The sequence below is a fragment of the Pantherophis guttatus genome, chromosome 3, assembly GCF_059756535.1.
Source record: "Pantherophis guttatus breed Tessera chromosome 3, ASM5975653v1, whole genome shotgun sequence".
Classification (NCBI taxonomy): Eukaryota; Metazoa; Chordata; class Lepidosauria; order Squamata; family Colubridae; genus Pantherophis; species Pantherophis guttatus.
In genome coordinates this window covers 195,283,905-195,300,221 of record NC_142065.1, presented here as the reverse complement: position 1 = coordinate 195,300,221, position 16,317 = coordinate 195,283,905, and the positions used below count along the sequence as shown (strand labels likewise).

Below are 16,317 nucleotides of genomic sequence, written 5' to 3'. Positions count from 1 at the left end.
ATGTAGATAATGTATTTTCTCCAATCAAAGAAATTAATTTATACCTAGTATATAGCAATAGCACTTAGACTTTTATACCACTTCATAGTGCTTTACAGCCCTCTCTAAGCAGTTTATACAGTCAGCATATTGCCCCCAACAATCTAAGTCCTCATTTTTCTGACCTCGGAAGGATGGAAGGCTGAGTCAACCTTGAGCCTGGTGAGATTCGATCTGCCAAACTCCTGTCAGACAGTGATCAGCAAGTAGCCTACAGTACTGGACTCTAACCACTGTGCCACCATGGCTATCTATCTATCTATCTATCTATCTATCTATCTATCTATCTATCTATCTATCTATTTATTTAGTCAAGTGCATATTAGATAATATATATAAGTATAAGCATGAACTGAATACATCAAATGAATACAATTAAAGGGAACATTAGGACATGTAGGCACGCTGGTGCTCTTATGCACGCCCCTTACAGACCTCTTAGGAATGGGGTGAGGTCAACAGTAGACAGTTTTAAGTTAAAGTTTTTAGGGTTTTGGGATGAGACCACAGAGCCTGGTAGTGCATTCCAGGCATTAACAACTCTATTACTGAAGTCATATTTTCTCTAATCGAGTTTGGAGTGGTTCACTTTAAGTTTGTATCTATTGTGTGCTCGTGTATTGTTGTGGTTGAAGCTGAAGTAGTCATTGACAGGTAGGACATTGTAGCAGATAATTTCATGAGCTATGCTTAGGTCATACCAAAGGCGGCATAGTTCTAAATTTTCTAAACCCAGAATTTCAAGTCTGGTGGCATAGGTATTTTGTTATGAGCAGAGGAGTGGAGGACTCTTCTTGTGAAATATTTCTGGACACGCTCAATTGTATTAATGTTCAATATGCAGTGCAGGTTCCAGACAGATGAGCTGTATTCAAGAATTGGTCTAGCAAATGTTTTGTATGCTCTGGTTAGTAATGTAATATTACCAGAGAAGAAGCTACACAAGATTAGGTTTACAAACTAACTAATCTGTAATGCCTTTTTGGCGATGTTGTTACAGTGGGCTTTGGCACTTAGATCATTTGATATGAGTACTCCAAGGTCCTTGACAGAGTGAGGGTCATCTACAAGGTCATGTCCACTTAGCTTGTATTTCGTGTTCTGATTCTTTTTGCTAAGACAGAGCATTTGTTGGTTGAGATTTGGAGTTGCCAATTTTTTGACCATTCTGGTACAAAGTCAAGGTCTTTTTGAAGAGTAGCAGCCTTGTTGGTAGTATTAAATAGTTTAACATCATTCGCGAAGAGAACACAGTTATTTATAATATGATCACAAAGGTCATTTATGTATAGTATGAAGAGTGTTGGTCCTAGAATGCTGCCTTGGGGGACACCGCTATTAACAGGTGCAGGATTTGATAGGGCACTCCCTATTTTGACTACTTGTTGTCTGTTTGACAGAAACACAGTTATCCAATTATGGAGGGGTCAGGAGATGCCGTAGGATTTTAGTTTTTGAAGTAGTTTGTCATGTACCACTGAATCAAAGGCTTTATAGAAGTCTATGTAAATTGCATCTATTACTTTGCCCTAATCAAGATTTATAGTCCATATATTTTTGCAGTGTAGACGTTGTAGATTACAGGATAATTTTTTTTCTGAAACCAAAATGTTTATTAGAGAGTAGGTTGTTTGTTTCTAGGTGGAGGGTAATGGATTGGTTGATGATTGATTCCATGACTTTGCAGGTGACACAGCATAAAGAGATTGGCCTGTAAATTTTGACTAGGCTGGGGTCTCCCTTTTTGAAGATAGGGATGACCGTGGCTAATGACTATAGGCTGGGTAGGGAACTGGTCCTGAAAGATTTTTCAAAGATTATGCTTAGGGGTTCTGCTATAGCAGTGGAAAGCTTTTTTAAGAAGTATGCACATAATCCATCAGGTCCAATAGATAGAGATGGTTTCAGTCTACATGGTGCCTTTTCAACATTATCTTCTGTGAAATTTATTTGTGTTAGATCATTGTAGTCATTAGTAGTACGACTAGGGAATGTTGGGCATGAGCCATTGCTGTTAACAAAGACTGAGCCGAAGAATGTGTTAAAGAGGTTTGCTTTAACTATTTCATCATTGCATTCTTTACCATTAAAGTTAGGTCCTTTTAGGGGTGGGATGGATCTTGAGTCTTTAAGTTTGTTGTTTACAAAATTATAGAAGGCGCAATTGGATTTCGTGCGCAGAAGGTTTTCTTCTTGTTTGATGTGGTAATTGGTGCATTCAGTCTTTATTTGGTGGCATATATTTTTGTAGCAGCTTTTAAAGTTAGCTACATAACCAGTTTTGTTTTTATGCCAAAGGGATTTTTTTTTTTTTTTGAATTGGAGCTTTCTTATTGATATGGGTAAATTTGTTTTTCTTGGTTTTGGTGGTTATTAATGGTACGTATAGTTTAATAACTCTATTGACTTTGAGCAAGAAAATATTATAATGGTCTTCGGCAGTGTTACAATTAGAGAATAGAATTTGCCAATCAAGAGATGAGAGGTCGGTGTCTATGAGAGATCATAGGTGGCTTTTTTGAAGTTGTAGTTGGGTATCCCATTATTATGGTGATTTTTGTAAGGGCGTATATTGAGACAAAAGTCTATCATGCTGTGGTCACTGTTGGAAAAGGGTTCTTTTATTTGTAGTCCATAAATTGAGTTTAAGCTGTTGCAGAAGATGAGGTTGAGGCAGTTGTTGAGTCTAGTATTGTTAGTTACTAGTTGATCTAGACCTAGATTAGTAACAGCATTGTATAGGGTTGTATGGATGGGTTCACTTGTACATTTGTTAATGTCCAATTAATAAGAGGTAGGTTGAGGTCACCCAGAAAGATGAGAGGGTATGGGCAAGAGGCTGCCCATGTTAGTAGTGTAGTTAACTTGTTCACATGTGCAATGTCGTAGTTGGGGGCTCTGTAACATAGTAAGAAATGAAGTGTGATGTTTAAGGATAGTTCGCAGACGAACTGTATATAAGCAAGATATGTCAATTTCACCAACCATTCTTGCATAGAGTAGTGTCAAATCTATCTCTGTGCATATAATAATCTTGCTGTAATATATTTCATATGCTGAAATAATCTTCAGTGGCTTTTTTTCCTGTTCGTTCGTTAATCCTAAAAGCAAAAGTTCTGGCTTCCACTGAATATTGATCTTTAAAATCTTCTGCATCAAAGTATGTATTTGAATTTAAAAATGATTATTTTTTTTTTACATGTCCACCATGCATGATAAAATGTCCCTTCATATTGTTCACATTTGCAACATGCATTTGAAGTACCTTTGTACATTCTGCATAATTTCTCAGATATCACAACGATTCATCGTTTTCTTAAAAAATTGTCTTTAAGGTCATTACACAATCTAAATTTCACCTCTTTAACCACATATCTGCCCATTGGTTCATCTGTATGTTATATCAAAACTTTTAACCCATTTTATCTTAGAGCTCTTCACAAAACTGGAAGTTTCTGAGCAAAAAAGATTAGCTTTTTTAGCGCCAGCTCTTTGTCATGCTCGAATATGACGGAACATGCAGAGAACTTATGAAGCATTTCTGATGGTTCCCATTTCTCTTCTTTTTGATGTTCACCAGGCCAGTTCAGTATTTCATGCTGTTCCAATTACCCTTTAGATAGTGACTCTAGCAAATTTAGATGAGCAGAAAACAGTAGTGAAGCTCTCAGAATGAATAAAGCTTCTGTTGCCAAACTTTATATTTAGCATATCTATCATGGTAGTATTTGGCTCTTGAAAAAAAGTTTATGATTTCTGGGGGAGGAGAAGAATTTTTGGAAAGGTTAATGAATGTGAGAATCCAAACTAATATTGATTTTGTATTTACAAAGAACAAAAAAAGTTCATGAGGTGCTAGGCTCAGTCTCAGCCATACCCTAATTAGTGATACATTCCAGATTTCTCAGGTCCTCAGATTTACACATATCTAGAGGACACCATGTGGCTGATAGCTGTTGTACCATTTCAGAATGAAAATTGTTAAGTTGTTCTATAAATGCACATCCATCTAAAAAGCTCATTCAAAATAATAATCTCCCTCCAAACTATATACACTACTGTTCATGGATTTATTTGCCATACATGCTGGATAGTTTTCTTCAAGTGCAGAACTTTATTTTATTGTTTTAAAGCTTTGTAAGCCTATAAAAATTGTGTTAATGTAGAGTATTTTCCCATATGGATGAAGTATTGAAAGTAGTGAATTTGAACACACTTTTTTCTCTTGGTAGCATCTGAATATACTTACATAGAAAGAAACTCATGGGGGAAGGATAAAATCAGGAAGAAAATCTAAAATAGCAAAATTACCCCAATTAAGGCAATTCAACAATTAAAAATAGAACATTGACTCATTCAAATTATACAAGTGGTTCTCAACCTGTGGTCCATGGATATCTTGGCGGCAGTGGTGAAATCCAAATTATTTTTGCTACCGGTTTTGTGGGTGTGACTTGGTGAGCGTGGTGTGGCTTGGTGGGCATGGCTTGGTGGGCATGGCAAGGGAAGGATATTGCAAAATCTCCATTCCCACCCCACTCTGGGGCCAGCCAGAGGTGGTATTTGCCAGTTCTCTGAACTACTCAAAATTTCTGCTACCGGTTCACCCCTGTTTGTCTGGCAGCTGCAATGTCCTCAAGGGGTCAATGAAGGCTTGAAGAAATGTTATGATTTAAATTGTGAATTAGATCTTGTGGGTCCATGGCCACAAAAGGTATTTAAAGGGGTCTATGGTGAAGAAAACTTGAGAACCACTGAACTATATAATATCCTGCATAGTCTTAAATAGTAAACTCCAAAGTTCAATTACCTTACTCTAGCTAATATGCAAAATACCATCTCTAAAATATATTACTGTATTATGTTCTACATGGTGGAACAATGATTAAACTGCAGTATTGCAGGCAAACCCTGCCCACAGCCTGGAGATTGATCCTGTGTCAGCATTCCAGAACACCCCCACTCCGAGTAAAGACACAGAAGCAAGCATTTTCCAAAGTTCTCTTTACTAGAATAGGTAAACTGGCACATCTGGGAAAACCCGAATCTGAAAGGTCCGGGTTTTCCCTCAGTAAATTAAACCCCCTAAACCATCTCCTCACTCCTCAGTTGATCACATGCTCCAATCAACGTCCGTCCCATCTCGACTCAGCACTCCAACCACTCCAGGGGTGGGTTCTACTTACCTTTACTACCGGTTCACAATGGGACCACACGCAAGCGCAGAAGCTTCTGCGCATGCGCAGAAGCATTTTCATGACGTCAGGGTCAGTGGGCGGGGCCTCTCACTGGTTTTACTACCGGTTCTATAGAACCGGTGGGAACCGGGGGCAATCCACTACTGGACCACTCCTTCTCCAGATGCTGGCTCACCCTAACCTTGACCGACAGGAAGAATGCTGTTATGTCTACCAACAACCCCGTCCTACTTTCCCACACATGAGAAGGTGGCAGCATGGAAGCTTCCGGCCTAATATGGCTTCCAAAGCTGACATCCTGATTTAAGATTAACTTAGTCTTCCATCCTTCTGAAATTGGTAAAATGAGGATCTAGATTGTTCGGGGCAATATGCTGATATTGTAAACCACCAAGATGAGTCATATAAAGCACTATGAACTGGTATATACATCTAAGTAGCTATTGTTACCTTAAACTGCTTTTGAAAGATGATCTAACATTTCAAATGATACAAATCTACATAATGCATTGTCAGAAGTGGTGTTACTTTGATTTATTTATTTTAATTATGTTGTCCAACTCAGAGTAACATAGGCGGACTTTATTGGTGTTTCTTAAACTTGGCAACTTTATGATGTATGGATTTCAACTCCTAAAATTCTTCAGCCAGTTGGTAGTCAGTTGGTAGTCATCAAACAGAATACAAGTAATCCAAATACTCAGAAGATATGCTCATTACTATGCTAAAATTACCCCTTCCCCGTATTTTTATTTTATTTTAGAAAAATAGTTATTAATTTGGCTAGATGTATCTATATACTTTGCTCTATTTCTTTTTGTTTTTTACACTGGTCACTAAGTGAAATATAACTGAACCATAACTGAAAGACGATTAAGGAACTGGAGGCTGAAACATATGAAATTTTTTACTACCGGTTCTATGGGTATGGCCATGGCAGGGGAAGGATACTGTAAAATCTCCATTCCTTTCCACTCCAGGGGAAAGTTACTGAAAAATCTCCATTTCCTCCCAATCAGCTGGGACTCGGGAAGCTCAGAATAGATGGGGGTGGGGCCAGTCAGAGGTGATATTTACCAGTTTGCCGAACTACTCAAAATTTCCGCTACCGGGTCTCCAGAACTGGTCAGAAGCTGCTGAAACCCACCTCTGAAGAAAGGTTGAAGGTTGAAAAAAGGACTAGGAGTGACATGATAGTAGTGTTCCAGATACAGTATTTGAGGGGCTTCTACAAAGAAGGGGGGGTCAACATGTTCTCCAAAGCACCTGAGGGCAGGGCAAGAAGAAAAATTCAGGCCATTTCCTGAACTAAGGAGAAATTTTCTGGAAACAAAAACAATTAATTAGTAGAATGGTTTGCCTCCAGAAGTTATAAGTATTCCATCACTGGAGGCTTTTAAGAAGAGATTGGCAGCCATCTGTCTGAAATGGTGTAGAATCTCCTCCTTGAACAGGGGATTGGACTAGAAGACTCCAAGGTCCCTTCCAACTCTGTTATTCTGTTAAAGTCCTATTCTACTTACATGGGATTACCCCTCCCGCAGTAACCCTATAAAATAAATTTGGCTGAAGAACTAGCTCAAAGCAGGGGTGAAATCCAGCAGGTTCTGGAGAACCGGTAGCAAAAATTTTGAGCAGTTCGGAGAACCGATAGTGGAAATTTTTAGTAGTATGGAGAACCAGCAAATACCACCTCTAGTTGGTCCCAGAGTGGGGTGGGAATGGAGAGTTTATAATATCCTTCCCCTGGAGTGGGGAGGGAATGAGGATTTTGCAGTATCCTTCCCCTGGAGTGAGGTGGGAATGGAAATTTCACAGTAACCTTCCCCTGCCATGCCCACCAAGCCACACCATGCCCACCAAGCCACGCCCACAGAACCGGTAGTAAAAAAAAAATTGGATTTCACCACTGGCTCAAAGTTATTAAGTGAGTTTCTGTGAACTTGAATCTTGGTCTCCAGTCCTAGGAAGAGAATTATTGTACCATACTGATATAAGGTAAAGTTTAGGGAATGCCTCTGAATTTAAAAATAATCATCTGAAGGTCTAGGCCTGAAAGATAAATAACCATTTTTAATTTAAAAATGTAGCTCAAAAATACAATATACTTTAATGTGGCATTGCTGATTAGCACAGAGAAAACTGTCTCTGATTGCCAAATATCAGCATTTCTTTCCCTTTTAATTTTGAATTATGCCTACTTAATTTCCATTATATCCAGTGTGAATAGAAGCTGTTGCAAAGAATGATCATTGCTCTGCATGAACCTGTTCGTCAGTCAGTGCTAAAATTAAAAACAAGTCAGGGGTATTGAAGACAATGCAGAACAGATGGAAATCTAACTTTTATTGCATTTAACTCATGAAGCAAATCATCTGGAATAATTTTATGACATAGGAAGTAGTACGGTCATATATTTTTCAGAATACAAGATGGCTTTCCTTGTAGCCACTGTTTCCTGTCCTCTATTTCAAATGCACTTGGGAAAGCACAACAAAATTTCACAAATATGTTTTTCCCTGATAAATTGCAACATGCATACCTAGCATGTGTCATTATTTATTTGATGCTATTGTTCATTTACTTGTACATTTTATCCATATACAAGTAAGAAGAGTGGAGTTAATAAGAAGAAAGACCCTTGCTTATAATGTATATTCTTCACAGAACAATCTGAAAAGAAATGAGTACTACATAAAAAAAAAAAAAAAACTTTGGAAATGCAGATTTGATGTGCTGGATATACTGACGATGTGTGATGGAATGTGTACCTAGAAAAGGGGATCTTGGCAGCACCACAGTTTCCCAGGGAGGTGGCAGTATATTCCAGAGAAAAGTCCAGATTAATAGACTACACATTCCCAAAATGGATGGGGGGAGAAGGAAGAGGTTCAGAGTAGCTACACCCTAGAATCTCTCAGGGTCTAACTACCCTGTTTCCCCCAAAATAAGACATCTCCTGATAATAAACCTAATCAGACTTTTGAGCGCATGGCAATAAGGCCAAGCACTTATTTCAGGGTTCAAAAAAATATAAGACAGGGTCTTATTTTCGGGAAAACATGGTAGTAGGATTAGAACACTATAGATTTAGATTAGCAAGATTCTATCTCCATTAGGTATAAAACAAGTAAAGAATTGGACTCAATTTGATTTCACTAAGTGTTTTTGGGTGTGGCCTGATATTATGCCTCCTTTTCGATGCTGTATATATCAAAACAAAAGCAAAAGTCTTCTCTAAATACTTTACCTTTCAGATAAAAACAAAAAAAATAGATTAAAATAAATATTAGTTCTGGACAGCGGTGGGTTTCACATTTTGTTACCACTGATTCACTGCATGCACACATGCACACTCGCTTCATGTACACGCATGCTTTCCGCGCATGTGCCCAGAGTTCTGTACATGCGCTTTGCTCGCACGCGCACCTTCTGCACATGCACCCAGCCTCAAAAACGTGCTTAAATAGGACAGCATAGAGCCGGGGCAGGTGGGCAAGCCCACCCACGATTAGAGCCGGGGCAGGTGGGCAAGCCCACCCACTGGTTCACCCGAACTGGTCTGAACCGGCTGAATACCACCTCTGGTTCAGGCACAATTAACATATGAATATTTCATCTTTTGTTTTTTTCAAATTAGGTTTAGTGAACCCTAAAATAGTCAGATATCCTGCCTCTAAAATATTCTAATTCTAGGATAGGTTCTACCTTCAAGGGATTTTTGTTGCTGTTCAGTCACTAAGTATTTTCACTCTTTCTTCATTCTGGGTTTCAAATTACAGATTCCAATCCTCTCCCAGCCACTTTCTTGCTACTCCTCTCCTACTAAAGCTCTTGCCACAAAGTTCTTTGTCTCCCTTCTCTTAATCTTTAGTTATTTTAATTTGCTGACTCACAGCTCTTCCCTCTGGGTTGCCACTTGCTTTGAGGATTCCCTCACAAATTGAGCTTCCTTCTTTCACCAAAAATCACGGACTTACTCTTTCTTTAGGCTCTTCTCTTCTATTACAGATTTGGAGTATTTTTACTCACTTCAATGACAGTCTGTTAAATATATTGTTACTTCCGAATTGTCTATGACTAGTCATGGCCTCGGGTCTGCCATCTCGCAATAGCAGATGCTTTCATGCCAGGTTTAAGCGGTTTCCTTTCATTGCAGTGGGTGATCGCCTATCACCTCGCTACCCCCCCAGCTTCCCCTTAATTTTGCATGGCTCTCCAGGCTCTCCTCACCCCGAAGGGTCCCCAATTGTGAAAAAATCAGAGTTAAAGGACGGAAACCGTCCTCTTTCCTCTGCATTGCCACAACGTTGCCACCGGAAGCCTCAGTCGCTAAGTATTGTTAAACTCTTTGCAACCCCATGGACCCCCTGTCCTCCACTCTCCTGGAGTTTGCTTATCATTGAGTTGATGACACTATCTGACCCTCTCATTCTCTTCCATGCCATTCTCCTTTTGCCTTCAATCTTTCCCAACATCAGGGTCTTTTCCAAAGAGTCCTCTCTTCTCATTAGGTGACCAAAGTATTTGAGCTTCAGCTTCAGTACCTTTTCATTCATTGCAAAATGAAGAAGTGGGATTCAATGGCAAAGTCAATGGAGCTTTTTACTCTGAATTTTTATTTTTTTATTTTATTAAAAACTTGAAATTATTTTTCCATGATATAGCAATTTAGAATACTCAAATTCAGTCTCAAAAAGATAAATTAAAACAAAAACTGTAACTGCCATCTTAAAGATTTTCTGCATGAAAAAAGATAATTCTATGCTAGGGGGATTCAAAGTATTTGAGACTAAAACCTGTAGCACAATTATCTTATAGGTTTCAAATATGTAGTACGAGGAGAATACAGCTGTTAGATCCTATTCAACCAGGGTTTGTAAGGGATATATATTTTGGTTTCATAAGATCTCCTTCAGGCTAAGTCCGGAATGATATCAAATAAATCCTGAGTGCAAATTATTTATGTTAGTTATTGGCTAAAATTAATTTTTAACCCAAGTCATTTGACTGCTCTGACTCTTTAAGATAAATTCCAGCTTTTGGTGGAAATCACTTAATTGTGCCCTAAGGTATTGTGGAGTTTCATCTTATGCATTGATCTTAATGGGTTTTGAAGAGAGCATGCCATTCCTTAAGCAACATGACAGAAAATAACCTCAAAATTATTTCAGCCAGTCCAGCTTACTTTATCTGAGTGAAAAATAATAATAATCAGGGTTTGTTTGTTTGTTTGCTTTCAGGTTAACAGGATTTCATCTTCCTCCACCTGTGACCTCCACAAAATCTGTATTTTCATTACGATTAACCAGTGACTTTGCAGTGAGTGCTCATGGATTTAAAGTATATTATGAAGGTAAAGTAATATATTATAAATATGCATGTTAGAACTGCAATAGCTTATGTCAACATTCAATTTTGGAAAACAACTCAGTACTTATGAACCATAAGGGTGGACAAAGGAGGGCAAACTATAATAAAGGAAAACAAAGGCAACAATTTATATTACAATCATACAACTGATGTTGCACAGTCTGAGATCCTACAATAAGAGCATATTAATTCTATGTATTACTACTTAGATGTGTCTATGTGATAGCCAGCTGTTTTCCTTTTTCTTTTTAATTACCTCCACATTAGTCTAGCCCTTGGTGCTTATGTTTCTTCATCTTCCTTATATGAGACACACAGAGATCGTACTGTGAATGGGATAATCGTGTTCTGCTGTTTGATCAACCTGATTTACAGCAATTAGAGGCAACCAAGGGTGAAAATCAATGAAACTAATGCAAGGAATGCAACACTGTTGTAAAAAATACTAAAGAAAGACCATTGTTTCTCACAGGTTGATATACATATGCTGTATAATTAAAAAAAAATATTTAAAACACATTGACACTATGGAAAGAGTGCAAAGAAGAGCAATGAAGTTGATTAGGGGGCTGGAGGCTAAAACATATGAAGAATGGTTGGGTATGTCTAGTATGGTGAAAAGAAGGAAAAGAAGGTCTAGTCTAGTCTAGTCTAGTGACATAATAACAGTGTTCCAATATTTGAGAGGCTGCCACAAAGAAGAGGGACTCAACTTATTTTCCAAAGTATCAGAAGGTTAGAAAAGAAGCAACAAATGGAAACTAACTAAGGAAAGAACCAATCTAGAACTAAGGAGAAATTTCCTGACAGTTAGAACAATCAACCAGTGGAACAGTTTGCCTTCAAAAGGTGTGGTGTGCCATCACTGGAGGCTTTTAAGAAGAGACCAGACAGTCATTTGTCTGAAATAGTACAGGGCAGTGATGGCTAACCTTTTTGCCATTGCATGCCAGGAGTGTGGGGAGTGTGGGTAGGTCATTCATGTGCATGCCCACACCCATAATTCTATGCACCCCGCCCCCACACATGCACACATGACCCCCCCCACTTCCCTCACTCCTGCCATGCAATGGCCCAGTGGACCCATTTTTCTCTCTCTCCAGGCTCCAGAGCCTTTCTAGGAACCTGGGGAGGGTGAAAACAACCTTCCCCACCAGAAGTTGGCAAATGGGCTGTTTCTGGTCTCTGCAGGGCCATGGAGGGTGGGGGTGGGTAAGGCCATTTTTGTCCTCCCCAGACTCCTAGAAAGGCTCTGGAGCCTGGGGAGAGAGAAAAACAGGCCTTACCCACCATCCCCCAAGGCTCTCCGGAGGCAGGAAACAGCCTGTTTCCCTACTTCTGGTGGGCCCAGAAGGCCCGAAAATCAGCTGGCTGGCAGACACATACGCGCTAGTGCTGAGCTCATGTGCTCACTGATATGGCTATGCATGTCACCTGTGGCACGTGTGCCATAGGTTCACCATCACGGGTATAGGGTCTCCTGCTTGTGCAGGGAGTATGACTAGAAGACCTCCAAGGTCCCTTCCAAGTCTAATGATGTTCTATGTTCTACTTCCTTCACAGTGACCTGAGCCTCTCAGATGAACCTATAGTGCAGGTTAGATTATTTTAGGATGGAATTATTTTTTTCCCCACTCTAATGAAATGAGCATTTCAGCTCATGTCAATCACTGTTTGCTTCACTTGAACTCAACAATAAGTAAAAAACAAAATAGTAGAAAATATCTGAAGTTGTATCAATCTCAATGGTTGAAATTGTGATGGGCTATGGAGCTTTCTCGTTCCTTTGAATGTGTTTTTGGTTCATTTATTTCCTTGCAAGTTCTACGTTGTCACTCTTTTCAATGAAAAATGCTGTTTTATTACCTTTGGTTTCCTTCCATCTCTCTGATTATCTTTGAGTTCAGGATTGTACTTGACCCTATTTGAGTGTTACGGAACAAGGCTTTGTGCATTTTTTTCATCACTGGTGTTTCAGGATCCACTAATATTTGATTAAATTACAGAGAGATACTTAAGAGATAATTATACTCTAGAGAAATCAATGTAAATTGGGCCATTTTCCATGCCAGCTTCCAGTTTTGGCATCCTTTTATTGTGACAGCGCATGAGAGTTCTATCAGGGTGGCAACAACAAGCCAGAGTGAGTTTTTCTTCCTTTCTTTTCCTAACCAAGCATGACCAATAAAGGAAATTGATATATAGCTTAAAATAAGCTAATGAATATTCCATTGAAGGGAGAATATTGTAGCTCAGGGTTAAAATGAGGGATCTCTGAACTAAGAAACATCATCAGTGCTAGTGCTGATGATGTTACCTAGTTTGGATAATACCGTATTTTTCCATGTATAGATGCTACTTTTTCTTAAAAACATTTACTTGAAAATTGAGGTGCATCTTATACACAACAGGCCAAGGAGAAGGCCACAAATGTCAGATGAGCCTCTATCTCAGAGGTCTTCAAACTTGACAGCTTTAAGACTTGTGGATTTCAACTCCCAGGGAGTTGAAGTCCACAAGTCTTAAAGCTGCCAGGTTTGAGGATCCCTGTGAGTCTATCTTATATGCAGCTCTATCATTCATCTCTTATTGTAGTTGTTTCCTGTATCACATTGCCACTCTAGGTTTCATCTCTATTGTTCCTGTGATGCATTTCCTGTTCTTGTTGTATTACTCACTCTAACAAGATGGCTTCTTCATAGCGATGGCTTATAGTGTGCTTACTACAAGAAACTACATGAAACTTGGGGGCGTCTTATATATGGGGGCATCTTATAAGTGTTGTGGCCTGTATGCGGCCTGTGCAGCTAGTAGCTGATTCAGACAGTGAAGAGGTTGGTGTGGTGCTGCGCCAGCAGCCTGTGCAGCTGGCACTCAAGTCGGACAATGAGGAGGCTGGAGAAGATGTGGTGCCAGAGGTGGGGATTCAGCCAGGGCCTTCAGAACCTCCAGAAGCTCCCTTAAGTGAAGAGGACGAAGAGGAGGAGCCTCTTCTCAATGCACGGACGCGCAGAGCTGCCAAAAGGCAGGAGTGGCTCCTCGGGAGGAGGTTTCCTCAAGAGTAAGGCTTGGGAATAATTGACCACTCCCTTAGCCTATTTAAGGAGGAACGCCGACTGAAGCAATTTGCAGGGAACAACTTAGTTCACATACCTTCGTGTCTTGTCTTGCTTATCTTATCAGCTTCCTGCAAATTGCTTCTCGGCATTCTGCCAACCATAGTAAGTTATTATTCTTTGAATTCTTGGCGACTGTTAATGCAATTAATTAACAGCCGTTGTTGTAAAAGACTGATTTATTCAGTAAAAGACTGGTTTATTCAGTAAATTAAGGTTTGAACGGACTTTGTGTGTGCTGCGTTCTTTGGGGTCTGTAACTGGGGCAGAACAATAGATGGAAAAATATGGCAAATGTCTGCAAGAAAGCAACCAAGCTCAGAGAACACCAATAACATTCCATTTCTCGTTTTCTGTTGCTTTGGTCCTGGGACGGGCTCCATTTCCTCTTATTTATCTCTTGCAAAAGAATTCCTTCAAGATATAACCAGAGAAGCATTAGGCTTGATTCAGAGAACCAAGAAGGCTGCCATGTTGCTTGGATGAGAGGAATCCAATTTATTTTTTCCAGCCAGCAATGCACAGTGACTGTAAAATGAAAATGGGATGAATTCCACATTGAGCTTTTGGAGAAAATATGATGAAGTTAAGAATAAATAATGATCTTCACTTATAAAAAGGAAGCTTTTCTGGTTAATAGAAGGACTGGAAATTGAGTAGGTGAGGGGCTTTGAATATTTAGGCGTTGTCTTCTAAGATTCAGGGTCAGGGAAAGCATCATGAATATGGTAGCACAAGCTCAAAAAAAAGTTTTTCAGCCATTTTAGGATTCTCCATAGAAAAAGAGGAGAAATTATCTCTACAGCTTTCAAATTATTCTCAGCCAAAACCTCTGGCTCAGCTGCTCCCAGCTAGGCCCATATCCAAATTACACACAGATGGAAATTGTACAAACCAAATTCATTAGAGCAGTGTTCCAAGCCCCAAAATGTATATCTAATACAATTCTGAGATTTGAAGCTGGTCAAATGAGAATTGAGGTCAGAGCATGGCTATTAATCTTTAATTACTTGCTTAAATGCCATTATTTTCCAGCTGGGCTGATTCCATCCATTTTTTTTTTGTCCAAATGAATTTGAATCCTCTTGAGACTCAAGCAAAAGATACAGATCTTCTATCTTGTGGTCTCTTCATTGACTCTCTATATCTTCTTCATTTCACTGAGTTATTAAAGTTATTAAAGAAAGGCACTTAGACATTGAAGCCCAAAATGAAAGAGGTCTCGTCCAAAATGTATCATGTCACAACTGGACTAGTGCAGTTGAAGAGCATTTGGAAGCTTCAACTAGCACAGAGTGTGGCAGCACGGGCAGTTCTTTGGGTCCTTAGGATGGTCAATACTACACCACTGGTCCATATGCTGCACTGTGTGCCAGTCTGCTACTGGATGCAATTCAAGCTATTGGTTATTACCTTTAAAGCCCTGAGTGACATGGTTCCAGGTTACTTGAGGAATCATCTCATCTACAAGGACTGGATTGCCTCATCCACACTGGCACAGGAGGCATGCTCTGGGCCCTGTTGATTAAGGAAATCTGGCTGGCGGGGTCCAGGACAAAGGTGTTCTCTGCTGTAGCTTCTGCCCTTTGAAACAGCTTATCCCCTGACGTGAGATTGGCTACCACCTTCTGACATTCCACAGAAGCCTGAAAACCTGGTTCTCCCAGATGGCTTGGGACCCAATAGGGGAGCATCACACTGCATGTGGTTGATAAATTGAGAGGCAATCCCATTTGTCTTCTACTCATCCTGTTCCCTCCCCATCTTTTAACTATAATTTTATTTTGATTGGGAATTTTTGTTGTTTTATAGTTATGTATTTGTTAGGATTTTAATGTTTTAATGCTGTAAACCACCTGGAGTAATTTCGTTATGAGGTGGACTGCAAATAAATTCAATAGACAGACAGACAAACAGACAGACAGACAGACAGACGATCCTAGTCATGGAGATCAAAACTTTAGAGATTGGTCTCCTAAAAGTAGTGGTAATACTATAAATTACATCTACTTGAAAAACATTAAGTACTAGACATTTCTAAATTCAGGGGGAAAGAACTCTGATCTGTGCAATTTCCTAGGGTCCCTAATGTCCAGATGTTTTGGAAAAGGTTAACTCACTAAATTTAACATGCCAGGCAAGCATTCAATTCAGTTTCTTAACCACAATAAGATTTTAGCAAGAATGCCCCTTGATTTGCAGTCAAACCAAGCATTGAGAACTGGCTAAGTCTGTAGGACAAGATTAATATGAACTTTAGAATCATTACCACGCAGGACAAAATTATCTGATAGTGCTCTGGAGGTTCCAATATTCACTTCATTAATCTTCACAGAATGGAATATTAATTAGATAGATAATTAGGATTGCCAGCTAATAGCTGAAAATTGCAGGAAGATTTTTTGCAGTTCATTGTTCTACATTGCTCAGTGATATTTTGAAACAAAACTGGTCTGTTTTCATTATTGTTGTTTTAACATAGAAATGTGATGACACACCCACGTTTGCTTAAATAGGGGATGTGCAGCAGTGAAACATAGAATCCAGTGCCATCTTCAGTAAGAAAAGTTGTTAAAACCAATGCACAAAAT

At 39.3% G+C, this 16,317-nt stretch overlaps 1 protein-coding gene across 3 annotated transcripts in view; it reads left to right on the top strand.

Annotated features, from left to right (window-relative positions):
* The window catches only part of CSMD3 (CUB and Sushi multiple domains 3), a 695,220-nt gene that overhangs the window by 172,382 nt on the left and 506,521 nt on the right, over nucleotides 1-16,317 (top strand). For all 3 annotated transcript variants that reach the window (XM_034422197.2, XM_034422198.2, XM_034422199.2), the window contains exon 3: nucleotides 10,481-10,593. In XM_034422197.2, coding sequence (XP_034278088.1) covers nucleotides 10,481-10,593 — 113 coding nt within the window. The remainder of the gene's footprint in view (nucleotides 1-10,480; nucleotides 10,594-16,317) is intronic.